Source organism: Mesoplodon densirostris, chromosome 7, assembly GCF_025265405.1.
Source record: "Mesoplodon densirostris isolate mMesDen1 chromosome 7, mMesDen1 primary haplotype, whole genome shotgun sequence".
NCBI lineage: Eukaryota > Metazoa > Chordata > Mammalia > Artiodactyla > Ziphiidae > Mesoplodon > Mesoplodon densirostris.
The window spans coordinates 28178117-28206044 of record NC_082667.1 but is presented as its reverse complement, the minus strand read 5'-3'; the positions used below and the strand labels follow the sequence as shown (position 1 = coordinate 28206044).

The 27928-nt window shown below is 36.5% G+C and overlaps 2 protein-coding genes across 3 annotated transcripts in view; one reads left to right on the top strand and one right to left on the bottom strand.

Annotated features, from left to right (window-relative positions):
* DCDC1 (doublecortin domain containing 1) overlaps nt 1-6780 on the bottom strand; it is a 472935-nt gene extending 466155 nt beyond the window's left edge. Inside the window, 2 exon segments of the mRNA XM_060105173.1 lie at nt 790-853; nt 6696-6780. The gene's annotated coding sequence lies outside the window, so the exon portion shown is untranslated.
* The window catches only part of DNAJC24 (DnaJ heat shock protein family (Hsp40) member C24), a 68678-nt gene continuing 47437 nt past the window's right edge, over nt 6688-27928 (top strand). The window contains exons 1-2 of one of the 2 annotated variants that reach the window (XM_060103520.1): nt 6688-6907; nt 7713-7856. In XM_060103520.1, coding sequence (XP_059959503.1) covers nt 7746-7856 — 111 coding nt within the window. In that variant the 5' untranslated portion in view covers nt 6688-6907; nt 7713-7745. Of the gene's footprint in view, nt 6908-6928; nt 7227-7712; nt 7857-27928 lie in introns of those variants that run through there. The other variant, XM_060103522.1, reaches the window with a different exon arrangement.

The following is a 27928-nucleotide window of genomic DNA, read 5'->3' as shown; positions in this document are numbered from 1 at the left end:
AACAGTGTTACTAATTATGTTTTTCACTTTGCTAATGAATTAAACCATGAATTTATTTCCTATAGCAAAATGTAAGAATCTTAATAAAGTCAAACTTTTTTTAAGTATGTAGACCTATTTGTATCTATTGGAATATAAACAAATTTAAAAACCTAAGTGCAATGGCATGTTTAGCCAGGTGCCTTGGTTGATACACAGGAGTAAATTCCAAGTTGACTTCAAAACGTTCCTTAACACTCTAGAAACAGCTTCATTACACTCTCTAATTGACTTAAACAGACTTCATATCAACTGTTTAACACATTTTAACCCACAAATTAACACCGCTTGATCATTCAAATTAACCTTTCTTCTGTGAGTCAATAACAGACAAAAATAAACTTTAAAAGTTCAGGTTTAAGAAACTAAAATGTAGAAGAGGGGATGCTTTAAAAAATAGAGCATATAAATGCATATCACTGCATGGTTTGAAGAGATCATTACAAGGTTTCAGAGTGGTCATCAAACAATGAGAAAGGGGTAAAGAAGTGAATGGGGAAATAATAAGTTGGTATTTATTGTGATTACTAAAGAGAAACAGAAGATGGATTATATTCAGTGTCTTTAATAGGTTCATAGAATGATTAAAATATCAGATGTGAAGAAGCTAGGAAGACAGACACAAAAATTTCAGATAAGATAAAGACTTTTAAGAAGTCCAAAACCAGCTTGAAAGAACACTGACACAACTGAAGTTAAGCACACAAGAAAAACACAGCAACAGGTGTGGCGACAGGGAAAAGGATTTACCTCTTTGTCTCCTCTGCTTAGTGCACTGCCTTGCTTAAACTCAATGAATGTTCACTGATGATTACTGCTGAAAGACAAAAGAGAGAATAGATCAAGTGAAGACCATCAGAGAAAGGAAAAAATGCAAAAATGAAAAAACCACTTCTGAAAGATGAGATAGGATTGTTCATTAGAGCTGATTCTCAATACTGTCTAAATCTTTAAGATAATTGGCCAAAAAAAAAAAGAAAAAAGAAAAAAAAGGAAATTTCTCTAATTCTACTCATTCATCTCTCCTCTCTGCCACAGCATTATTTAAAATTTAGCACTTCCATGTATCTTCCTGGATTAGCCTCATTTTGCTTCAAAGATTTCAATCATTCAAGTAATCTGCCTTATTCTATTTGCATAACTGCAAGTTATTAACTGCGGCAATTAAATAACCTGTATTTCCTCTGGAATAGCACTTGGCACAGTTATTTCAGTTGCTTGTCTGTCTACCCAGATAAACTTTAAGATTTTGAGAGGGCTACAGGCAATTCTGTCTTGTGTTTCTTGTAACAGCGTGGGACACCTAGTAGACAAAAAATATTTGTTGAGTGCATGAATAAGTGAATGAAGGCTATATATGTACTATGTCATTGTGGTTTTGTTGTTGTTGTTTTTTTTAATCTCATCACTAGCCAATAGACTCTAAGTTGCTCTAGGGGCAATCATCTAATTTCAGTGTATAACCATAATATTCTGTGGTACTTAAAAATAAATATAGCTTAGGGCTTCCCTGGTGGCACAGTGGTTGAGAGTCCGCCTGCCGATGCAGGGGATGCAGGTTCATGCCCCGGTCCAGGAGGATCCCACATGCCATGGAGCGGCTGGGCCTGTGAGCCATGGCTGCTGGGCCTGCACGTCCGGAGCCTGTGCTCCGCAATGGGAGAGGCCACAGCAGTGAGAGGCGCGCATACCGTAAAAAAATAAATAAATAAAATAAATAAATAAGTAAGTAAATAAATAAATATAGCTTAGTTCACTGATGTAAAAATCCTAAAAATTCAGAGATAATAAGATCAAGGAAATTAAAGAAGAGTTGGTAATGAAACCAGTAGAAAGATCTAAGTAAATATCAGTATAATCCTAGGCTAAGAAATAATTAACAGAAGTATGCTGTATATATGGCAAATATCCATCAATAAGAAGCACAATTTACTAATATGATCTCAAGGTAAGAATTTGTTAATGTACGGTGGACATTAGTAAGTTTATGTGTAGGCAAGTACTAAAGTGATAAATTGAATAAGAATGTGATTGCTATCACTACAACAAATGGTCTCAAACCTCTGCTATATCTATTTAACTATATTTATATCTACATCTATATCTAACTCTAGTTATAGTACTTGATGAATCATCTTGAAGTCAAATAGTTAATGTATGCCTTCTTTGCTTATGTTAGACGCTGATGACACAAGAGGTTTCTGCCCATGCTTCTAATGCATCTGGCAAACTACAGTTCAACAAACATTTGGGTTTGGTTTCATTTCTCCAATTCAATAGTTTGCGGCTTTCATTTGCTCTGTTTGGAAACTCCTAAAATACTGTTATGAATTCTTAATGTTCTAATATATCAAAACTGAGCAACAAATATTTCATTATTAATAATAACAATACCTAATCTTTACTGAGTACTTACTTTCAGACACTATTAACTCATTTAATCCTCACAACAAACCTATGAAGAAGATACTATTATCTCTATTTTATAGAGGAAGAAACTAAGGCACAGAGATTAATTAACTTAAAGTGTTCATTTAACCAGTACAAGGCAGAATCTGGATTCAAACCTATGCAGTCTGACTCCAGAGTTCATGCTCATAACCATTATGCTAACATAGTTTATATTTATGCTATATTTGCTTTACATAAAATGAATAAATTACCTTCTTAAAATAGTGAGAAACAAAACTCTTGTAGACACACATCATTAGAATTCCAGAGAATGTGGCAGCAAAGCAGGTGCTTAGTTTCTCTGAGAGGTGTTCCTGCCCTCAGAGAGTTTACAATCTGATTTGGAAATTAGAACATACATCTGAAAATGTGTAACAATACACTGTGGTTTAGGATGAGTACAAATGCGGAGTACGCCCAGGACTGCTATAAAAGTTGAGAGGAGGAAGTAATTTCTAAGGACTGGGCCACCATAAAAGACTTGATGGAACAGATAGGTCTTAAAGGAGGAATAAAACTGATAGGAGGAAGAAAAGAGCTATGATGTTATAAGCAAGAGGAACCATCAAACCATCTGAACAAAATTATGAAGTACCAAGAAAATATCCAAATTGTTTAATTGTTTCATGTACAGAGTTAATAGGTGATGAGACTGGAAAAGTACGATCATATTGGGGAGGAATATTGGGTTAAGGAGGTAGGACTTTATCCTCTAGACCTGCCCTGTTTGATAGTCACTAGTTAGATGTGGCTATTAGCACTTGAAACGTAGCTAGTCCAAATTGAGGTGAGCTGTACAGGTAAAATACACACCGGCTTTTGAAGACTTCAGTATGAAAAAAGAATGTAAAATATTTCATTAATAATTTTTATACTGATTACATTTTGAAACGATCATACTCTGGATATACTGGGTTAAATCATTAAAATCCATTTCACTTGTTTCTTTTTATTTTCCTAACGTAGCTACTGGGAAATTTAAAATCACATGTGTGAAATGGATTAAATGTAAGGCCAGACACTATAAAACTCTTAGAGGAAAACAGAGGCAGAACACTCTATGACGTAAATCACAGCAAGATCCTTTTTGACCCACCTTCTAGAGAAATGGAAATAAAAACAAAAATAAACAAATAGGACCTAATGAAACGTCAAAGCTTTTGCACAGCAAATGAAACCATAAACAAGATGAAAAGACAACCCTCAGAATGGGAGAAAATATTTGCAAACGAAGCAACTGACAAAGCATTAATCTCCAAAATATACAAGCAGCTCATGAGCTCAATATCAAAAAAACAAACAACCCAATCCAAAAATGGGCAGAAGACCTAAATAGACATTTCTCCAAAGAAGATATACAGATTGCCAACAAACACATGAAAGGACACTCAACATCACTAATCATTAGAGAAATGCAAATCAAAACTACAGTGAGGTACCACTTCACACCAGTCAGAATGGCCATCGTCAAAAAATCTACAAACAATAAATGCTGGAGAGGGTGTGGTGAAAAGGGAATCCTTTTGCTCTGTTGGTGGGAATGTAAGTTGATAGAGTCACTGTGGAGAACAGTATGGAGGTTCCTTAAAAAACTAAAAATAGAACTACCATACGACCCAGCAATCCCATTACTGGGCATATACCCCGAGAAGACCATAATTCAAAAAGAGCCATGTACCACAATGTTCATTGCAGCTCTATTTACAATAACCAGGACATAGCAACCTAAGTGTCCATCGACAGATGAGTGGATAAAGAAGATGTGGCACATATATACAATGGAATATTACTCAGCCATAAAAGGAAACAAAATTGAGCTATTTCTAGTGAGGTGGATGGACCTAGAGACTGTCATACAGAGTGAAGTAAGTCAGAAAGAGAAAAACAAATACCGTATGCTAACACATATATATGGAATCTAAAAAAAAAATTGGTCTGATGAACCTAGGGGCAGGACAGGAATAAAGACACAGACATAGAGAATGGACTTGAGGAAACAAGGAGGGGGAAGGGTAAGCTGGGACGAAGTGAGAGAGTAGCATTGACATATACACACTACCCAATGTAAAATAGATAGCTAGTGGGAAGCAGCCACATAGCACAGGGAGATCACCTCAGTGGTCTGTGACCACCTAGAGGGGTGGGATAGGGAGGTTGGGAGGGAGAGGCAAGAGGGAGGGGATATGGGGATATATGTATACATATGGCTGATTCACTTTGTTATACAGCAGAAACTAACAACATTATAAAGCAATTATACTCCAATAATGATGTCATAAAAAAATCACATGTGTGGTTTGCATTTGTGGCTTACACTGTATTTCCATTGGACAGTAGTGCTCTAAAAAATGAAAAAATGAAGAAAGACTAATGAGCAAGGATTTATGTAAAAAGTGTTTAAAGTATTTAAAGTAGTTTATTCTGGTATAAATAAACAGACAAGTTTATTCTGGTATAAATTCAGATGGTAGGACAACTGATCTGTTTTTTCAATAAGCCAATGGCAGAAAAAGAAATAAAAAACAAGGTAGTAGTGAAGAATTGGGGCTGCTATAGCTTAAAAGATATTTAAGAGACAGAACAACCAATTGCAATCTGTAGATTTTGGATCATGATGCAAGCAAATCAACCATAAAAAGACATTTCTGAGACAACTAGGGAAATATAAATAACCACTAGATTTGGATTACATCAATGAATTATTGATAACTTTGGTGGAATAATGACTTTATGGAGATGAAAGAAAAAGTTGCAAAGTATGTTGATATGAAATGAAAGAACATTTGGGATTTGGTAAGGACAAAAAATGTGTATCTCTTTCTATATTCAAGTAAATACATATATAAATGTAAATTGAAAAAAATGAGGTACTGTGATTAGAGTTTTCAGAAGTTTGTTCAAAAAAGGAATAAAAGAAAGAACACAATACACTAATGGATTCATAAATCAAAATAAAGTGCTCTTTCTATAAAAACTGAAGGGCCTGAGCATAACTATCTATACAAAGAAGGAATATGCAGTGGAAAAGGGAAGTTTGAGGGCTATAAAAATGCATGTGGGTGCCATTCTGATAGTACTGTATAGGGAGGTTTTCAGGAGAACACTTAAATCTGTCGTTTTAGGTATCCTTAGGGCCACACAGAAGGTATGTTAGAATTAGGACTGAAAACCAGATCCTCTGACTTAGTATAATGCTCGTTGCGTCTGCCCTTAAACATGACAAAATCCTATGAAGAACCTAAACTATACTTTTCTCTTTAGATTTTTAAACTTTCCTGTATCATCCAGTTATTCTTTATAGTTCATACCATCATTAAATAATTGACCATATCAAAATATCTTCTTCAGTGTGCTTAGGGTTTGTCTTGACGGCTTCTCAAACGGAGGTTTGGTAGAAGAAAGATAAAAAAAAGAAGGAAAGCAAATCTAAGCAGTAACAACAACAAAACTACCTTAACATCTCCAAGTGAGATTTATATCATGCTGCGGAGAACTAAGATGAATTTTCACCTCCAGGTACAGTGCAAGAAAGAATAGTCAATATAAGGTAAGCAGCACAGAGGTTTGATAATACAAGGGAACAACAGAACAAATGAAAGGGAGAGGGAAGAAGGAAAAAGCTAACAAAACAACTAACTGCCCATTTGGAGTGCCCAGAAACAGCCTGAAAGCGAGCGTTTTATTCTGCTTTTTCTGTGAGCTTGAAGGATAGCATGGCTACCCTGGGAACAGGACGACTTGCTAAGAGTGTGAAAGGATTTTGAAAAGTTTTCATTTTTCAAGTTGGTTGCTTAAAATCTAAAAGAAATAACTAAGTTGAACATCTCTTCCAGAAAAAAATATTAAAACTGAAAAACTTTACTCAGCATAGGTTTTAGTTCTCTTAATTTTGGAATGAGAACATTCCAAAGGAAGTCTTGGGAGACGGGAGGAATCAGTTCTCCTCATCCTTCTCATCCCGCCAATCCCAACAGTACCCCCGCTTCACCCGCCATCCCCCGCCATAGTACTACGTTCGCCAACCACGAAAGAATTGGGAGCGGCGCTGGGTAGAGTAAGCGGAGGAAGCTTTGGGGAAGGCGGAGGAAGCCCGGGGGATGGGGGTGCTCACTGAGGGAGAGAAGAGAAGCGACATTCGGGGAGCCAGTATAAGAGCGAGTTAGAACGAGGAGAAGGACGCCTTTTTCCAAAGCTCGGGCACTTACGGTTGGTAAACTCTGTGGAAACGGCGGCTGGGTTACCATAGCGACCGCGTCCAGCGGGGCGGAACGGCGCTTCAGATTGGTGCCTCAGCCACTGCGGCTCGGCTAGAAACGTGATCGCGTCAGGGCAATGACTTCCGGCGGAAGTAGAAACGGATTCCGAGGTTTGGCAGACGGCCGGTGAGGAGTGAGTGCCTGTGGCTCTACTAAGTTTGGTAAGTTTGATATCTAGTGAAGCCAGGAGAGAGTACCGGCCTGTGGCTGGGCTACAGAGCCGACTGTGAATGCAGAGGATTTCCGAGTACCAATTTTGAGGAAGCCCCGGATGTCTCGTTGAGTTCATGGCTGTGGGAAGAGGTTCCCTGGTTCTGGGGCTCCTAGAGAGGTCTTTTCGGTTGCTGGAGGGCTGCCGTATCCTCCAGTGAACAGGTTCAGGAGCTCTTTGCGAGGTCTGAGCGCCTCTCCGATAACCGAGGGACTGTTGCTCTCTACCTGCTGGTGCTGACTGCCAATTTCGCATGTTATTCTTTTAAGGTAATCTGGAAGAAAAGAAGTGAACTGGAGACATTAAGAGGGAATGCTCCCAAATTCATTTTAATTCTTCGTTTTGCTTTTTAAGAATATTTATTCTTTTTGTAAACATTTGTTAAACTCTAGTGTGTTTAGTGAGTACTTACTGTGTGTCGCTTTTACCAAGAGACTAGCAGAAATACCTTTCTTAGAGGGTCATCCACCGCTCGGGTTCATCATCGATTTCTATTTTTTTTTATGCTGTTGTATACTCGTTAATTTAAGATGTAAGCGTATATCATGAAACATTTATCAGGTTTTTCACACTTGTCTGTATACTCATATATGAAATTCTTGGGGCGTCTTAAATGAAAATATATGCTTCATATGCTTCAGGTTAGCATTATAATCGTGACTTAATTAAATATTATAGAACTTAGGGAAGCTGTACCTAGTTAATTCTTAGATACATGCAAACCGTAATGAATTGTCATTAATATTTCTATTCAGTTGCTCTGAGAAGGCTCACTTCTTGTTCGAGGCATGATGGCATTTGAGCAGATACCAAAAAAGGATTGGTACAGCATTCTGGAGGCAGACCCATCTGCAAGTGTGTCAGACCTGAAGCAAAAGTATCAAAAACTCATATTAACGGTAAATCTTTTCTTTCATTTTCTAAATCATAGGGAGAAAATCAGGTTTTTTATGTGACCGGAAATTTAGGTGTCCGTAAAATGAATATGTAATATCAAAGCAGGAATCAAAGTATTATTTGGTTACCTGAAAGTTTCAGTAATATTGTAAAAGAAAAAAGTTGATTTGAGGTGAGATAGCATGGTGGTTTGGACCAGATCTGAGTCATGCTGATTAAGTTAAAATCCTGATTCTACCCCTAACTAACCTTGAGAACTTGGACAAGTTACTTTCCCCTGTATGTACCTCAGGGAGGATAAAATGAAAGAATCCATGTAAAATTCCTTGAAGTGTGTCATGTTATAAGCGACATTAGCATCCAGTAGACACTAGCTACATGTGGCTATTATGCACTTGAAACTTGGCTAGTCCAAAATGAGGTGTGCTGTAAGTATAAAACACACATTGGATTTTGAAGACTTAGTACAGAAAAGGAATATAAAATAGTCTAAAGATATTATGTTCATTAAATGTTGAAGTGATAATATTTTGTATATATTGGCCATTTTGCATATGTTATACATAATATATGTGCATATATTTGCATATACAGTAAATGTAGTATCAAAATTGACTTCATCTGCTTTTTTTTTTTTTTTTTTTTTTTGCTGTACGCGGGCCTCTCACTGCTGTGGCCTCTCCCGTTGCGGAGCACAGGCTCCGGACACACAGGCTCCGCGGCCATGGCTCGCGGGCCCAGCCGCTCCGCGGCATGTGGGATCTTCCGGGATCGGGGCACGAACCCTCGTCCCCTGCATCGGCAGGCGGACTCTCAACCACTGCGCCACCAGGGAAGCCCTCATCTGCTTTTTAAACATTGCATATGTGGCTTGCATTTATAGTTTGCAGTGCATTTTTATTGAATAATACTGACTTAGGCCAGTTAAACACTGTTTTTCACCTGATTCCATTCTTTTGTGAAATGAGTTGTGGTATTTATAAATAGATAGTATCCTTCTAAACCACTATATTAATTTTTTCAGCCTATATTGTGAGGTTTCTTAAGGCAATATCACTAACTATAATGGTCTCCAGTTAACTCAGTTTACAAAAAGAGTAGAGGACCATTACTTATATAATATTAGTTGTTTCTCTAGTTTTTATCAGATAGATCTATGAGATTTTTGCCATAACTTAGTGTTTATTGTGAGAGACAGTAGGTGTTTCACTGTCAAGAATGTATTATTTATCCCTGCTTTAGGTAATAAATTGAGCTAAATGATGTTAAGGTTTCTTTTGTCTCAGGATTTTTAAGATTTCTGTCAGTAAAATCAAATGGACTTTTTTGAAAAATTTCCTAATACTGTATCATCCTTGTGCCTCAGTTAACTGAGAGATGAGGCTGGAGAAGTAGACTGGGTTTAGATCATGCAGGGCCTTGTAGGTCGTTTGGCGTTTAATTGGACAAGAAGCCATTTGCACTTAATATGGTAATGTCTGTCAAATGTCAAACAAAGTGAATGAACCGTTTTGCATACCCTCTAGTAATATATCAGAGAGTTCCAGTTGCTCTACATCTTCCCCAATATTTGATGCTATTAGTCTCTTTCAATTAATCTATTAGAGGTTTTTCAGTTTTGCCACCATTGACATTTTGGGCAGGACAACTGTTATGTGGGGCTGTCCAGTGCATTATAGGATGTTTAGCAGCATTCTAGATGCTAGTAACAACTACAGATGTCTCCTGGCTCTAAAAATTGCAAACCTCTATATCTCATTGAGAACCACTGCACAATCCTCCTGTGTTTATAGTGAAATCTCATTGTGGTTTTATTTTGTATTTCTCTGATGGCTAATGATGTTAAGCTCTTCTTTAATGTGCTTTTAGCCATCTGTATACTTTTCTTTTGTGAAGGCTCGTTTTTAAAAATTAAATATATTATTGAACTTGTGTATGTATTGTATGTATTTTCTCCTAGCCTATGGCTTGCCAGCTCATTTTCTTAATGGTGCTTTTTGATGAGAAGTTTTTTGTTTTGGTGAAATATAATTTATCAAATTTTTGTTTTATGATTTGTGCTTTCTGTGTCTTCTCTAAGAAGGTTATAAAAATATTCTCCTGTGTTTTCTTCTAGAAGATATATAGTTTGCTTTTACTTTTAGACCTCTGATTTTTATGTATCGTGTGATACAGGAAGTCATGTTTTTGTTTTTCTCTAAGTATGGATATCCAGTTGTTCCTCATTTATTGAAAAGATTTTCCTCTCTCCATTGGATTGTTTTGGCAAGATGGGTCTATTTTTGAACCCTATTCTGTTGAATATATTTGTTTATCCTTTTACTAATACATTTTTCTTGATTACTGTAGGTTTATAGTCAGTTTTAAAGTCACATAAAGTTAAATTCTCTAATCTTATTTTTCTCTTCAAATTTATTTTGGTTATTTTAGATTGCTTACATGTACATAGACATTAAGAATCAGCTTATACATTTCTATTAAAAATACTGCTTGGGGCTTCCCTGGTGGCGCAGTGGTTGAGAGTCCGCCTGCCGATGCAGGGGACACGGGTTCGTGCCCCGCTCTGGGAAGATCCCACATGCCGCGGAGCAGCTGGGCCCGTGAGCCATGGCTGCTGGGCCTGCGCGTCCGGAGCCTGTGCTCTGCAGCGGGCGAGGCCACAACAGTGAGAGGCCCGCATAACGCAAAAAAAAAAAAAAAAAAAAAAATACTGCTTGAATTTTAGTTGTGACTGTATTGAATATATATCCATTTTAGCAGAATAGACATTTAATAATATTTAACAATACTGAGTCTTCTAATCCATGAATATGTTAGATCTCTCCATAACTTGAGTCATCTTTAATTTCTCAGAAATATTTTAGAACTTTCAGTGTGGTATTACACATCTCTCTTTAGATTTATTTCTAGTTTTTAGAAATGTTTTTGGTACTTTATTTTTATATAATGATCTTGTATCCCACAGTCTTGGTAGTTTGCTTGTCAGTTGTCCTGTAGCTGTTTTTATAGATTCCTTAGAATTTTATACCAACACAAGTATGCCATTTGCAAATGAAGAGAGCTTTAATTCTTTGTAATCTGTATGCCTTTTATTTATTTTTCTTGCTTTAATGCACTAGTTATGTGCTTCTATTACAGTGTTCAACTGAAGTGTGAGAGGAAATATCCTTGCCTTGTTCCTGATTTTAGGGGGGAAACCTTCAATATTTTACTATTAAATAGAGTGTTAGGGCTTCCCTGGTGGCGCAGTGGTTGAGAGTCCGCCTGCCGATGCAGGGGACACGGGTTTGAGCCCTGGTCCGGGAAGATCCCACATGCCGCGGAGTGTCTGGGCCCGTGAGCCATGGCCGCTGAGCCTGCACGTCCGGAGCCTGTGCTCCGCAACGGGAGAGGCCACAGCAGTGAGCAGCCCGCGTAACGCAAAAAAAAAAAAAAAAAAAAAAAATAGAGTGTTAGCTGTGTTTTTTAAGATGCCCTTTATCAGGTTGGGGAAATTTTTCCTATTCCTAGCCTCTGAGAGTATTTATCATGAATGGGTATTGAACTTTATTAGATTTTTTTTTACATTTATTGAAGTTTGCATGTATTAGTTTCCCCTATTTAACCTATTAATATACTGAATTATATTGATTTTTCTTATGTTAAACTTATTTTGCATACCTAGGATAAACAAATCTTACTTGTTCATGAAGTATTGTGTTTTTTATTTATTGCAGGATTCCAGTTGCTGTTCTTTTATGTCTAGGTTCATGGTGTATACTGGTATAATTTTCTTTTCTTGTATGTCTGTGTCTAAATTTAGTATCATGGTTATGCTGGCCCCATAAAAGAATTGGGAAATGATTCCATTTTCTGTCTTTTCTGAAAAAGTTTGTGTAAGATTGCCATTGTTTCTTATTTAAATATTTAATAGAATTTACTAGGGAAGTCATCTGGGCCCGAAGTTTTCTTTGTGGGAAGTTTTGCAATTTTGAATTTAATTATTTTTAGAGGCTATAAGGCTATTCAGATTTTCTGTTTTCTGTTTTGTCAACATAGGTGAATTGTGTTTTTCAACAATTTGTCCATTTCATTTAAGAAGTCTTATTGTCATAATGTTCATACTATCTTCTTATTCTCCTTTTATTGCTTAAGTTATGTAGTTATGTTTTCCCTTTGATTCTTTATATTGGTAATTTGTGTTTTCTATTTCTTTTTTCCTGATGAGGCTTGCTAGAGGTTTATCTATTTCTTTAATCTTTGCCAAGAACAACTTTTACTTCGTTGATATTTTTATATTGTTTGTCATTTCTCTTTACTTGGAATCTTCTTTTAATTTTATGATATCCTTTCTTCTACTTACTTGCTTTTATTTGCCTAGTTTATAAATGTAGAAACACGCATCATTGATTGTATACCTGTCTTCTTTTCTTACATATTTACATAGTCACTTAAAGTTATAAATTTCTCTCTAAACCAGGAGCACTGCTTTAGCTACATCCCGCCAATTTTGATATGTGTATTTTTGTTATTCAGTTCAAACTATTTTAAAATTTCTCCTGTAATAGTTTTCTTTGACCTGTAGGTTACTAGGAAGTACATTGTTTAATTTCTAAATATTGGAAAATATTCAGAACTTTCTTTATTGATTTCTAATTTAATTCTGTTGTGATTAGAAAATATATTTGGTATGATTTCATTCCTCTATATTAATTAAAACTTTTTTATGGCCTAGCATCTGGTCTTAGTGAATGTTCCCATGCACTTGAAAAATATGTATTCTTCTATTATTGAGTATACCGTTCTATAAATGTCTATTAGGTCAAGTTGATAGCATTGTTCAAATGTTTTATATCCTTATTGATTTTTTTTTGTCAATTTGTTTTATCAGTTTCTGAGAGAAGGACATAACATCTTTGTGATTGTGGATTTGTCAGTTTTTCTTTTTAATTTTGTTAATTTTTGTTTTCTTTATTTGGGATCCTTTTTATTATGTACAGCTATATATTTAAGATTGTCTTCATGAATTTGAACCTTTGATCATTATAAAATTCCCCTCTGTATTTCTGACAGTACTCTTCCTGAGGTCTACTTTGATATTTCTTAGCCACACACCTTTCTTATCCTTAGTGTTTATATGATTTATCTTTTTCTATCCTTTCACTTTCAGTGTGTCTCTTTTATGTTTAATGTGTGTTTTCTTGTATATAGTGAGTAATTGGGATCTTAAAAAAATTTCAATCTGTCCATCTCTGCCTTTTTATTGGCAGTGTTTAGTCCGTTTACATTTCCCCCCCAGCTTTACTGAGATCTAATCGACACATAACATTGGGTAAGTTTATAGTGTACAACATGATGATTTGATATACATATATATTGGGAAATGGTTAACACAATAAGTTAGTTAACCTATCTGTCACTACACATAGTTATCTTTGCGTGTGTGTGTGTGTGGTGAGAATTTTTAAGATCTCTTAGCTATTTTTAAGTATACTATACAGTATTGTTAACTATGGTCACAATGCTGTACATTAGATCCCTAGAACTTATTCCTCTTGTAACTGGGAGTTTTTATGTGTTTTTTGAACAACACTTCATTTCCCCCACTCCTTAGTTAACTTCTATTTAATGTAATTATTGGCGGTGTTTGGGTTTAAATTTGTAACCTTTTTCTGGATTTGTCCTGTTTGCTCTTTGTTCCTCTGTTTTGCCTTTCTTAGCATCTTTTGGGTGAATTTTTTTTTTGATATTTTATTTCCTCTGTTGAATTTTTAGTTATGCTTCGATTAATATATATGTTTTTAGTGATTATTCTAGAGATTATACTATGTATCTTTAAGTTATCAAATTTACCTTCAAAAAATATTATTACTTCACAGTGTAAGAACCTCACAACAGTACACTTCCATTTACCACCTTCCTTCCCTTTTCTTCTTGTTTTCATATATTTTATCTCCATATATGCTATGAACTCCATAGTATAATGTTATTATTTTATTTGAAATATTCCTACTCAGTTGTTTCTGATGAGAAGTCAGCTGTAATTCATATCCTCTTTTTAATGTGTCTTTCTCTTTGGTTGCTTTCAAAATTTTGTCTTTATCTTTTGATTTTAGTGGTTTCTCTGGCATGTGCCTAAAATGTGATTACTTTGCATTTATCCTATCTAGGGTTAACTGAGCTTGGATTTTTGGTTGATATCTTTCTTTCTTTGGTTTTGGAATGTTTTCAGCCATTATGTCTTCACATTTTTTTTTTCTGCTCTATTCTTCCTTTCTTCTTCATTTGGGATTCTAATTACATATATATTAGATTGTACTACAACTATTGAATACTCTGTTCTTTTTTCCCCTAGTCTTTTTTTTCTGTTTTTATTTCAGTTTGCATAATTTCTATGAACCTGTCTTCAAGTTCACTGGTTTTATTTTTCCTTCTACTGTGTCCACCTGCTGATAAACTCATTAAAGAAATTCTTACTCTTTATCATATAATTTTTGTATCTAGTATTTCTCCCATCTCTTTTTACATAGTTTTCATCTCTCTTTCATCTTTTTCTTTCTAGTGTTGTGTACCACTTCCACTAGATACTCTAATGCAGTTTTTTTTTTTTTTTTTAAGTCCTTGTCTGGTAATTCTAACGTCTGGGTCATCTCTGGGTCTGCTTCTGAAACCTTGCAACTCAGATGGGAATTGAACCCAGCAAAAACTTAGACTGGGACTTGAACACACGGGCTGGGACTGAAACACAGCCAAAACTCAGAATGGAACTTGAACCCATGGGCCAAGACTCTTAGTCAGCCAAAACTCAGGTTGCAACTTGAACCCATGGGCTGGGACTTGAACCCACTGTCTTTTAATTGAAATTGCACACCTGGTCTCAGGACTTAATGAGGCTCAGGTTCTTTATGTCTCAGTACAGAAGGAATTCAGTGAGAGGCAAGGTGATAGGTAAGAGGTAGATATACTGAGAGAGATACACACTCCATAGCATGTGGGCCATCTCAGAAGGCGAGAGGCCCTGAGAGATACACATACCATAGACAGAATGTGGTCTGTCTCAAAATATGAGAGTGACCCCGAAATATGGGGTGGTTGGTGTTTATGGGCTCGGTAATTTCATAGGCTAATAAGTGGGAGGATTATTCCAGCTATTTTGGGGAAGGGCCGGGATTTCCAGGAATTGGGCCACTGCCTACTTTTTGACCTTTTATGGTTAGCCTCGGAACTGTCACGGCACTGGTGGGTGAGTCATTTAGCTTGCTAATGTATTCCAGTAAACGTATAAGGAGGCTCAAGGTCTACTGGAAGTTGAATCTTCTCCATCTTGGGCCTAATTAGTTCTAACCAGTTTTTGTCGTATCCTTAACAGCTGTGTCGTTCTTTTAAAGGTTGTGCCCTGCCCCCTTCCCTCCTGTTTCAGTTCTGTATCCTTTCTTGATGATGGACCAAATTCTCTTGCTGCTTTGCATGTCTCATAATTTTTTTATTGAATGTCACAATCGTTTGTAAATGAAAAGTAGAGACTGAAGTAAAGAATACCTATATTCTCAGGGATGGGCATGCCCGTTCTTTGTAAGGCAACTTGTGTGGCAGTCTAAGTCAGTCTGGTCTGTAATTGAGCTGAGTTTTTTTGCTTGCTATTGCTTTCGTGATTCATTTCAACATAGGCTTCAAATGGTTTTAGCAGGATCAGAACTGCCCCTGTAGCAGAACTTGAGATCTGAGTCCCATCAGGATTTGTCTTAGCTCTCCTGCCCTGTCTTTGGACTGCAGCAGGTCCCCTGCATGTTAGGAGTGGTCTGTCTCAGTTTTCCTGTTCTTCCCTTAGCTGTGGATGACTCTGCCTGGTACTCAGTGTGAAGTCTGGATTCCTTAGAGGGTTTCTCTCACTGCTCCAGTCCTGCCTTCTGACTTGAGTAAGCCACTTGTGAGTGTGCTTCGTGGGTGATTTTTGGCTCTCCTGCCCTGTGTCTATTCTTACTTGTGAACACTTGGCAGAGGCCTATAGGATAGAGTTGGTGGGTGGGTGCGGAATCTATATTGTGTTTGGAGGGCGAAGGATTCTAAATTGTCGTGCCAGTCTACACTTGGCCTTTAAAATTAAAGTTCATTTTCTTCTTATCTGTGTCAGTATTGGTTTCCTGCTCCTACTGCTGTGCCAAAGGTAAAAATAGTGATGGATTTTTTTTGTCTTCTAGGGAGGGTCGTTTCATTTGGATTTGGGTTCATTAGGTTTCTTTGAGTCCTCAGCTCCCTATTAAAGAAACGATTGAATTTGTAGAATCTGACTTGTCCTCCTGAATTATTCCTATCTGCATTAAAATGTGCCATTATTTCTCCCATCTTTGGGAAAAAACCTTTTCTCTCAACCCATTTCTGCCACCTCTTGCCCCAACTCTGTTATTCTTTGCAGCAAAAACTGTTTCCAAAAGTTGCCTCTGCTTCCTTTTTCCAACCTCTCTCTTCCTATCTCTCTTAAACCTACTCCAGTGAGGCCTTGTTCCTGCCACTGCTCTCTCTGCCTGGTCCACTGTGCCCCTTCCCCTACCTCACCCGATTAACTCTACTTATTGTTTCAAAATTGTCTTAATTGTAACCCCTGCCTCCCCTTCTCTCTGCCATGCCTCCCTTCCTCTTGGGTACCGTCCCCTAGTAAAAGTGCATTTAGTGTTATTTCTCTAGGAGAGGTATAGCTGGCAGGTAAGGAGAATGAGGGTAGCTGGAGTGTGATTAAAGGCTTTTTCTGCTTTTCCTTTTAGAAGATGGAGAGACTTGAGCATGTTTAAATTTTATGGGAAGTAGCCAAGAGAAAGCTTGGGATTTAAGTTGTAGGGGAGAGAGGATAACTGACAGATGTCAGAAGGGAATGGCATCTGAAGCATAGGTGGAAGGATTCCCTTTAGGTAAGAGAAGGGAGGGGTCTGTCTCTATTGTTATAGGAGAGAAGGAAAGTTGGATCCAAGAGCTGGTTCATTTGTCAGTTTGGTAGCAGGAAGATGATGAGCTCTCATTTGGTGGTTTCTTTTTTTCTCTGTGAAGGAGAAAACAGAGTTATCTGTTGAAAGAGGAAGTGGAGCAGCAAATTATAGGAGAGAGAATTCCAACCAGTGTTATTCTGGGAAGGTTCCCTATAAGTAGCTGAGTGTGCTGATAGCAGCAGGAAGTCTCAGCCAACAACTAACTGTGCAGAAGGCAACCAGACCTATAAAGTGGCATTAAAACAATCAGCCTAATATCTTGGCCTCCTTTAGCCTGGCTCACAGTGCCTTTGGTCCCTATTTACAGCTTAGTACGATAATTTATATTCAGAATTAATGGCCATAGGTTAAATTATGTTCAATGTATTCTGTTTAAGAAGGCAAGGAAGTATGTGGTAGTAAGTATATAATTAGTAGCATGTATATAGTACTTTATACTAATTTATACTTTATAGTTTACAAATGCGTTTATATCTTTTCTGGTTTTATCCTCTCAGCAGTCCTGTAAGCTAGGTAATATTATCTTCATATTTGCAGCTGAGAAAACCAAGGCTTAGTTATAGTTAAGTGATTTGTCTGAAATACACAATCAGTAAGGTATAAAACCTAGGCCTGATCACATATCCTCTGCCCCTAGACTCTCTCCCATTATATCAGACTTCTCATAATTGCCATCTAGAAGTTGTTTAAAGGCATAATTTTCAATTTTCTGGATTTCAGTGGAACACCTCATTCATGTACAGTTAATGAAGTAGTATAGTTTAAAGTTCATAAGCTTTCTTTCCAATTTGAATTACCATATATTTTCTTAGTCTGTTCTTCGACAATGTCACAGAACGGTTGGAGAATAAAATTACATTTGACAAATACTATTCTGTGTCTAATTTTGTAAAAAGGCACATTTATTACATATACTTTTCCAAGTTCAGAAGACTTTGAATTTAACACCTCCTATATAATTAGTTGTTGGGATAAAATATTGCTAAATCGCAGGCTGCTAAGTTTACAGTACATGTTGGTTTAGTAAGTACTGTTTCCTTATTTCAGTTTTTGTAAACATAGTACTTACTCAAGGTCGTGATGCTGAAAAAATTCTTATTAACTAATTGAGATCTTTTAGAATGCTTTAAAGATACATATAAACGTAAAGTGCTGAATTAGCTTGAAAGACATTTATTTCACATACCATTAAGTCTGTTGCCTAATAAATTACTATATAAAAATAAAGGTAATTAAATCAGCATTTCCCAGTAACATTGTATTAATAGGGACTTTATTAATAAAAGCGCATTGTTGTTCTTTTTTTATGAATCAGTTTTTAAACTATTTTTAGTTTTTTTTAACGTACATTGAATGATAATTCATTGCTTTGAAATGGTCTAGGGTCAAGAATGATTAGTTATATTATTCCCATATTTTTTGCAGTTATGCATGTGAAAATTGCTGTTAACTGAAGGTAAAGCTTTGTCACATTGAAAATTGGGAGTCTTTTCCCATTGATGCTGATAATATTACAGGATACCTTTCAACTGCAAAAGAATTATTGTGTTGGAAAATTGTATGCTGCTCTTACAATACGTTCCATAATCTTAAAGAAAATCCGTGTAATTTGAGGCGGAAGTGTGCAGTATGCTCATATTCTTAATGTTGGAAGGATATAAGTGCCTTTAACACTTATGTGGGCATTCAGTGGTTCTCTTTTGATTACAAGTGATTATATAGATTAACATTAAGTTTGTTATGTAATACATTTTAGCATCTTGAAAAAGAAAGTAAAAAGGGTTCCTGTGCTATAGGGGGGAAAATACCACATCAGCAAAGAAGGGAGCTAAGAACAATTCTTTAAACAGGTCTTTTGACTACACTGAAAAGTGATGTGATCTTGATCATAGGAAAAGTACTTAGGTATTAAGAGAAATTTTCAGAAAAAATCTGGGAGTGTTGTAAGTAAAAATCAGAAGAGTGTAACTTGTCTTGTAATGAACATTAAAATTTTTGTTAATGTGGTTAACTATTTAGCTGTCATCTGGGTGTACAGGGTGCAAGGTATTTAACAATAAATTACTTTCATATGAACTATTCTCTTCCATGATAAGAATGGTAGGAATGACATTTTAAGTGAACATTAAGTAATAATTTTAGCTACTACACAACACTGTGTGTCAGACACTCTTCTAATCACTTTATGTGCATTTATTTATTTAACTCTGTAAAGCGAGATATTAGTATCCCTGGAAACTGAGACTCAGAAATTAAGTAACACGCTGGTTAGTGGCAAGAAATTATGACACACTCTATATATGCTTTGAAAACTGGGAAAGTAAAAAGGTAAGAGTTACTTTTTTCTTAATCTTTCAGTTTTTTCTTAATCTTTCTACTGCATATATACAGCAATAATAGATTGTATCTTTAGAGAAAAGGTAGCATTTATGTTAAAGGTGCAGAATAGTGAAGGGTTAAAAATGTGGGCTCTGGAGATAACTTCCTGGGTTTGAATTCTGACTGCCACATAGTAGTTCTGTGATTCTGAGCCAGCTCTATAATTTAGGAGCTTGTTTCCTTATCTGCAAAGTAGATGTGGATCATTATTTATTCATAACAAATATTGAATACCTACTATGTGCCAGCCCTGTTCTAGGCATTTAGTAGCTAAATATCTATTTCATAGGGCAGTTGGAAGGATTTAAATGAGTTATACACATAAAGCATTTAAAACAATGCTTGGCATATAGTAAATGCTCAGTTATTTTATAGTTGCATGTAATAATTCAGTATCGGGAGGTTGACACTTTTCTGGTTTTCTCCAACACAGTGAAAATAACACTTTAACCTTTTTTAATGGCTTAAGGGTCATCATTGTCAATATAGATTTTTGTACTGTGAAAATACAGACATAGATGTTTGGGAAGATAGTGAAAAATGTCAAATGTCAGCTTGTTTTTTTATCTCTTAAAGTGAAGATGAAGAATTTCTATACATGGCTGTGTATTTACAGGACTGATTAATCAATCAGTGAAAGCACCTTTCTCCCAGATAGGACTTGCATTGTCATTTTCACCCTCTTTTTTTTTTTTTTTTTTTTTTTTTGCGGTACGCGGGCCTCTCACTGTTGTGGCCTCTCCCATTGCGGAGCACAGGCTCTGGACGCGCAGGCTCAGTGGCCATGGCTCACGGGCCCAGCCGCTCCATGGCATGTGGGATCTTCCCGGACCGGGGCACGAACCCGTGTCCCCTGCATCGGCAGGCGGACTCTCAACCACTGTGCCACCAGGGAAGCCCCACCCTCTTTTGACTGTCAGCATTCTCTAAAACTTTATTTCTAGACCATAACAACATTGTACCAAGTTGGCCTTCTTGTCAACTTCAATTTTTATTAAATCATTGTTCATTGATGGTATATCAGAAAGAATTCCTCCTCCTTTTGGGAATTTGTGCCTCTGTTTTTTGACCTTTTTTCCCCAGTTTTATTGAGAAATAATTGATATACATCATTGTGTAAGTTTCAGGTATACAGCATGATGTTTTGATTTAAATATATTGTAAAATGACCACAATAGGTTCAGCTAACATGCATCTTCCCATAAAAGTACAATAAGAAGAAAAGAAAAAAGGAAAAAAATTTTCTCCTTGTGACAAGAACTCTTAGGATTTACTCTCTTAACGACTTTAATATATCTTATATAGCAATGTGTTAGCTATAGTCATCATGTTGTACATTACATCCCTAGCACTTCCTTTAATCTTATAACTGGGGTTTGTAACTCTGACAGCTTTCCTCCAGTTCCCCTCCCTCACCTTCTGCCTCTGGTAACCACAAATTTTTTTTCTATGAGTTCTTTTTTTTTTTTTTAAGATTTCACATATAAGTGAGATCATACAATATTTGTCTCTGTCTGACTTACTTCACTTAGCATAATGTCTTCAGGGTTCATCCATGCTGTTGCAAATGGTAGGATTCCCTTCCTTTTTATGGCTGAATAATATTCTGTTGGAGACATATGCACAACTTTATCTGTTCATCCATTGATGGACACTTAGATTGCTTCCATGTCTTGGCTATTGTAAATGATGGTATGGATGTTATTCTACACCAAAACCCTAAGATTTGGCTGTTCCCACTAGAAGATACTTTAGTACACATGACCCAGATTTTTTTTGCATTCAGTGCTACTACAGAGATAGATAACACTAAAAATAAATCTTTAAGTAGCTGGTTGAGGTTGGTGGAGGGGATTGACTGCAGAGGGGCATGAGGAAGTCTGGAGGTGATAGAACTGTTCTGTATCTTGATTTTGGTGAATCTTATATGACTATATACAGTTACTAAAATTCATCAAACCATAGAGTTGAAATGGGTACATTTTACTGTATGTAAATTATTCCTCAATGAAAAAGGAAACAAAATGAATCTTTAAAGGTATGAGGTAGAAAATCTCTTATAATGGATTACATTTCTCATGAAATATTTCTGTAAGATTCTTTATTTTGAATAATGTCTTAGGACACATGTTGAATCATTGAAATGAGCAGAAAATTGTTAAAAATTTTTATTTCTAATTTTTGACTGTTTCCTTAGGGTAAAGATTTTGATTTTACAGTTAATAGATTAGCTAACCTAAGGTAAGCTTATACTTCTGATACTTTATTTCATTGTAGGTATAAAACAGTGAAATTAATCATCAAAAAAAATTCTTTTGATCCAAAAAAATTTGGTGAAAAAGATTTTTGATGAACCGTGTACTAGCTTAGATGACACTTTTGAAAACTGAGTTGATTACATTTTCAATCATGAAACATCATTTTGTTTTGTATTATTTAAGCTTCTTTTTTGCAAGCAATAAAAACCAACTCCTACCAAGCACAAAGATGGCTATTAGAAGAGTTTTGTGGGGCTCAGAGAATTGATAGGAGGCTGAGGGCTCATGTCTAAGAGAAACAAACCAAGGGGACTACAAAGGGCTTAAAAAAATAGGAACCAGGATGCATAGCATCTGTTTCACAACTGGGGCAGCCTGGTCAGGGCACCATTGCTATGAAGAGCTTCTGACTGCCTTGGTAAAAATTCAGAGTTGCAGGAGAGGGCCGTGTTCCAGCAGGCAAACTTTAGCTGGGGAAGACCACACACAATTTGAGAGAGGTAATTCCTCAATAGTGTGTGAGGAAATTGAGAAGAAAGGATGCCAGGCACTGCATAAAGTCGGGAGTGTTGCTATGTGAATAAATTCAAGAACAGTTAACCTATCCTCCATCTTAAACCCAGCAACCTATAACTTACTGCTCAAGTAAATTTAGTTAAGTTGCTAAATTAAAGTAACATGAAATCTTTCAGAGTGTTGTATTAGCAGATGGGTTCTGTAAAGCATTTCCTTAGTTGTTTAGTAATGTTACCAGTACATTCTTCCTTCTAATGACATGGCTTAATTTGAAATGCCAAAACTACTCTAGAAAATGTACAGCAATCATTTAATCATATTAGCTCAAAAAATCCTTTTTGGTTAGAATATAGATGCAAATATATAGGTTTTAATCTTTTCAGTGAGGCCTCCTCTTATGTAAATCATAAATACATAAGTATGGTATATTTCACTACTATTTCTTAAAGTGTGGTACACTTTATTGATGATATATGCAAAAATAATTTTAAATAGTATGCAGGTGAACAATTTTTATGTAAGTAGTTATATTTTTACTATAAAATTTTCATTTATACATATATATATCACAGCAGATACTTGGTTTTAGAATGAAGCTGAGTAATAAAAATGAGTTAAAGTCTGTTTACCAAAAAAAGTAAATAAGAATATTAATAGTATGAGAATATGGCAAAAATCTTAAAGATGGTATAAGGATGACTGAAGTTTGGAAATCCCTAGTCTATACTACAGACCCAGGAGTCACATTCAGGCAGAACAGTGCTTAGGATTTTTTTTTTTAATGAAAAATATTAAGAAAACTGAGACACAGGTCTGGGCTCAGGAAGCATCCATTTTTATGCTTTGAGGTTAGCACAGTTTTAAACTTTCCTCCATTTGTAGATGGTAGCAAGGCTTCTATCGTGGGTCTAATAGTATACTTCTTACACAGTAGGGCAGTAGTATGAGCACTGCACTGTTTTGTCCTGAATAGATATAATTGTGATATGTATATATTTTCTTTAGGAAGGCAGGGGACTGTGTCATATTTCAGAAGAAAAATTATTTGAGCAAGTGAATGAAATAAAAGACTTAGCACAGAGAGTTACTTTTCAGCTCTGGAGATATTGTTACTCATCATGTAATACTGTGCAATTTTGGAAAGCCTGTATTTTTCTAAATTAGAAAAAAAAAGGAAATCTCAAGAGGCGATTAGCTTTATTAGGTTGATTGGTGACTCAATTCATCATGTTTCTGGTGTTTTGTTATTCCTTTACTGTGAATTGTTGCGGTTTATAGGACGGTTATGTTTCTTTGTTGAGTATCTCTATGTGGAGTATCTCCATGCTGTTGCCCTGTTGTTGAACCATCCCCCTTTCTCCCATCTTCACTGTGTCTGTTTTCTATTATTATTTTTCTTTGAACTGTTTCTCATTGCTTCTGTTGCTTCTTCTCATCTTAAGTCATTATTTCTCTTATCTTTTCCTTCTGTTGCCTTTGAATTTTTGTCTCTTTTCTCTCCTTTTGCTATTGTTTCTCCATGCATCTTTGTCATAATTGGTTTCCGAAGGCCATTGCCAATTCATGGATATGCATCCTTCTGATTAATGAACTTAGGGGGGCTGATATTTTCCTCATTTATTGATTCTCCTAGATTTTTGTTGATGAGCTTGGAGACTTTTTTTTTGGAACTTTCTGGCTCATGACTCTTACAAGTATGGTTAAGTATGAGCATTATTGCATGTTGTTTCTAAGAAGGCATGTAGTCTAAAGCATGACTTCTCTTTAGAAGTTTGTGGTGTAGTAGAGTCAGGGGCAGAGAATGCTCAGGAAATTGATGAGAACCAGTGTACTGGCCCAAGAGCTATAGTAGAGTGTGAGGCTGGGAATGTCGGTTGTAAGTCAAATTGTATAGGGGTTTGAATATAGGCTGTGGAGTTTAAACTTTATTCTGCAAGTCCTAAGGATATTTTTGAATAAGATTAGATATATATTTTAGCAGGTAATATTGATAACTGTAAATAAGATATGTTGGAGTGGAGAGAAACTTGAGGCAGAGAGAACATTGCCTTTGTAACAATTACACCAAGAGGCAATGAGGACTTGAACCGTTGCATTCGTATTGAGAGTAGAAAGGAAGAGGGAGATGAAAGAGAATGTGGAGGTAGGTTTGTGGTGGATTGAATATGTCAGGAAATGGGGGATGGAAAATGAATTTGTGATTTTGAACTTAAGACACAGTAGGTAGGTGATGTTCTTAACTAAGATAGGAGCAGAGGAGGAAGAAGTTTTCTGGGAAAAGATGTTTGGTTCATTAAAAAGCAAGTGGGGGCTTCCCTGGTGGCGCAGTGGTTGAGAGTCTGCCTGCCGATGCAGGGGACATGGGTTCGTGCCCCAGTCTGGGAGGATCCCACATGCCGTGGAGCGGCTGGGCCTGTGAGCCATGGCCACTGAGCCTGCGCGTCCGGAGCCTGTGCTCCGCAACGGGAGAGGCCACAACAGTGAGAGGCCCGCGTACCGCAAAAAAAAAAAAAAAAAAAAAAAAGCAAGTGGAGTGGGATGTGTCTGTGGAAAAGCCATGTGAAGATTTCCAGTTGGCAAGTGGCAATGCAGATAGAACTCGAGAAGTTGGGGTTAAAAGCCATGCGTTGAGCTTTGCGTCCATGAGATTACCCTATGGTCAAGGGGGCTGGAGATATAGTGTGTTATATAGCTTCCTAGGACAGAACCTTAGGGAATGGCTCTTCACTAAGAATGAAAAGGAGTGGCCAGAGATAATAGGAGTCCCAGAAGAGCGAGGGTGTTAACTAAAACCAAGGAAAAGAGATGGTGTGGCCAACAGTTGTAGATATTGTTGGGGGGCCAGGAAGGCTACCGACTGAAACAAAGTCCGTTGGATATAGCAACTAGAAACATGGGCAACCCTGAGTGCTAAGCAACTCAGAATTGCAGCTGAAATTGGAGAGAATTAGTAGTCTTTCTTATAGGACAAATCGAATATAACCACCTGCAACCCTTGGAATCTGATTTGATTAACAGCCTTGGCTGAATGTTTTAAAAATTGAGAACAATTTTGTGAATTAGCTACACTGTTTAAGAGAATACATAACCACTACTATATACAGTGTTATATGGCAAATATATCTCAGTAAAGCTGGGAGGGAAAAAGTTCATCTTCCCTTACCCTCCCCATTTTCACTAAAATTGTGCCAGGCAAGCTAAGATATGTCTTAAGTCACAAACTATGGGCCAGCGTTTCATCTGTTAAAAAAATGAGTTGCTTATATGTGTTACTTTCTAAAGCCAGCTCTAAAATTTGTTTCTTCTATTTTTTCCTTTTATTATGTCTTTTGTTGTCATCTAGTTGACTCCTCATATCTGAGAACTTTTTTCCTTGTTTACCATACTGGAAGTAACTTTGTTTTGGCGATTCAAGATTGTTTTGTTGACTCATAACACATACACTCTAGACAACAAATAGTGGTAATTGAGAAGGCTGTGGTGATTTGTCTGTAGTTTGCCATGTGTTTAAGATAAAAATATTCCCTTCACAGGTTTGCCTAAAATTCTATTACTGATAATCCTTTTAAAGTTTAACCTGGGTGTAAATGGTTCACAGTTTGCTTTTACAGAAAGTGAAAAAAAGAAATCTTAAAATAACTTTCTAATTATGATCTGACTTGTCTAGCTGATAGGAAATTCATGAAGGGGTAGTTAGGGCATTGTTTTATTTGTCTCATAGTCTGGCTTAAAAGAGTCATAGAATTTCAGAGACTCTAACTTAAAGAAATATAGAATGTCAGAACATAAAGGAACCTTTATTGCAGAAGACTTAGACTGGGAAAATGAAAGTATTGAGCACAGAAAGGTAGAACAAAGGTACTAAATATTCAAAATTAAATAATATGATAAAGTTGTAAACCAGAAATCATTTTCAAAACTTTTGTAAAATAAAAATGGGGGCTTCCCTGGTGGCGCAGTGGTTGAGAGTCCGCCTGCCGATGCAGGGGACGCGGGTTCATGCCCCGGTCTGGGAGGATCCCACATGCCGTGGAGCGGCTGGGCCCCTGAGCTGGGCCCCTGAGCCATGGTCGCTAAGCCTGTGCGTCCGGAGCCTGTGGTCCACAATGGGAGAGGCCACAACAGTGAGAGGCCCACGTACCACAAAAAAATAAATAAATAAATAAATAAATAAAATAAAATAAAAAAATAAAAATGGGCAGAAGACCTAAATAGACATTTCTCCAAAGAAGATATACAGATTGCCAACAAACACATGAAAGAATGCTCAACATCATTAATCATTAGAGAAATGCAAATCAAAACTACAATGAGATATCTCACACCAGTCAGAATGGCCATCATGAAAAAATCTAGAAACAATACATGCTGGAGAGGGTGTGGAGGAAAGGGAACCCTCTTGCACTGTTGGTGGGAATGTAAATTGATACAGCCACTATGGAGAACAGTATGGAGGTTCCTTAAAAAATTAAAAATAGAACTGCCATACGACCTAGCAATCCCACTACTGAGCATATACCCTGAGAAAACCATAATTCAAAAAGAGTCATGTACCACAATGTTCATTGCAGCTCTATTTACAATAGCCAGGACATGGAAGCAACCTAATTGTCCATCGACAGATGAATGGATAAAGAAGATGTGGCACATATATACAATGGAATATTACTCAGCCATAAAAAGAAACGAAATTGAGTTATTTGTAGTGAGGTGGATGGACCTAGAGTCTGTCATACAGAGTGAAGTAAGTCAGAAAGAGAAAAATAAATACCGTATGCTAACACATACTATGGAATCTAAGAAAAAAAAAGAAAATGGTCATGAAGAACCTAGGGACAAGACGAGAATAAAGACGCAGACCTACTAGAGAATGGACTTGAGGATAAGGGGAGTGGGAATGGTAAGCTGGGACAAAGTGAGAGAGTTGCATGGACATATATACACTACCAAACGTAAAATAGATAGCTAGTGGGAAGCAGCCGCATAGCACAGGGAGATAAGCTTGGTGATTTGTGACCACCTAGAGGGGTGGGATAGGGAGGGTGGGAGGCAGGGAAACGCAAGGGGGAAGAGATATGGGGGCATATGTATATGTATAACTGATTCACTTTGTTATAAAGCAGAAACTAACACACCATTGTAAAGCAATTATACTCCAATAAAGGTGTTTAAAAAAAGTAAATGAGACAGACACAGCATCACTTCTGTGATATTCCTGCCACAAATACAAAACCTGAATCTTATCCTGAAGAAACATCAGACAAACCCAACTGAGGGACATTCTACAAAATAATTAGTCTTTAATCTGCAAAAGTGACAAGGTCATGAAAGTCAAGGAAGAATGAACGGTTTCAACTGAAGGAAATTAAAGAGACAAGACAATCAAATGCAATGCATGATTCTAAACTAGATCCTTCTGCTCACTAAAGGACATCTTTGGGACAACTGGTGCAATCTAAATGGGAATTGAAGATTAGATGGTAGTATGGTATAAACATTTATTTCCTGATTTTTATGGTTTTATTATGGCTAGAAGACATATCCTTGCTTGTAGGAAGTAGACACTGAAGTATTTGGGGGTGACAAGGCATCAAGTTGGCAACTTACTCTCAAATGGTTGAAGAAAAAAAAAGTTCTTTGTATTGTACTTGTAATATTTCTATAAGTTTAAGGTTTTTCAAAACAAAAAATTAATATAAGCAAGAAAACAAGAATAAAAATATTATAGCCTAAAAAAAAACTTGTGTAAAATAATAATACTAAACAAAAATTGAAATTGGAGAAGGATATGTTTTGTTTTAAAATACATTTACATTTAGAATTTCCTTGTGACTTGGTAAACATTATTTTTAGTTGTACCAAGGTACAAAAAACCATGCTTCCCAAAGGAATATGACACTTTTGTTAAAGTGTTGAAATTCACTAGAATTGTTCTACTTTTTTTTTTTTAATCTAAATAAAATG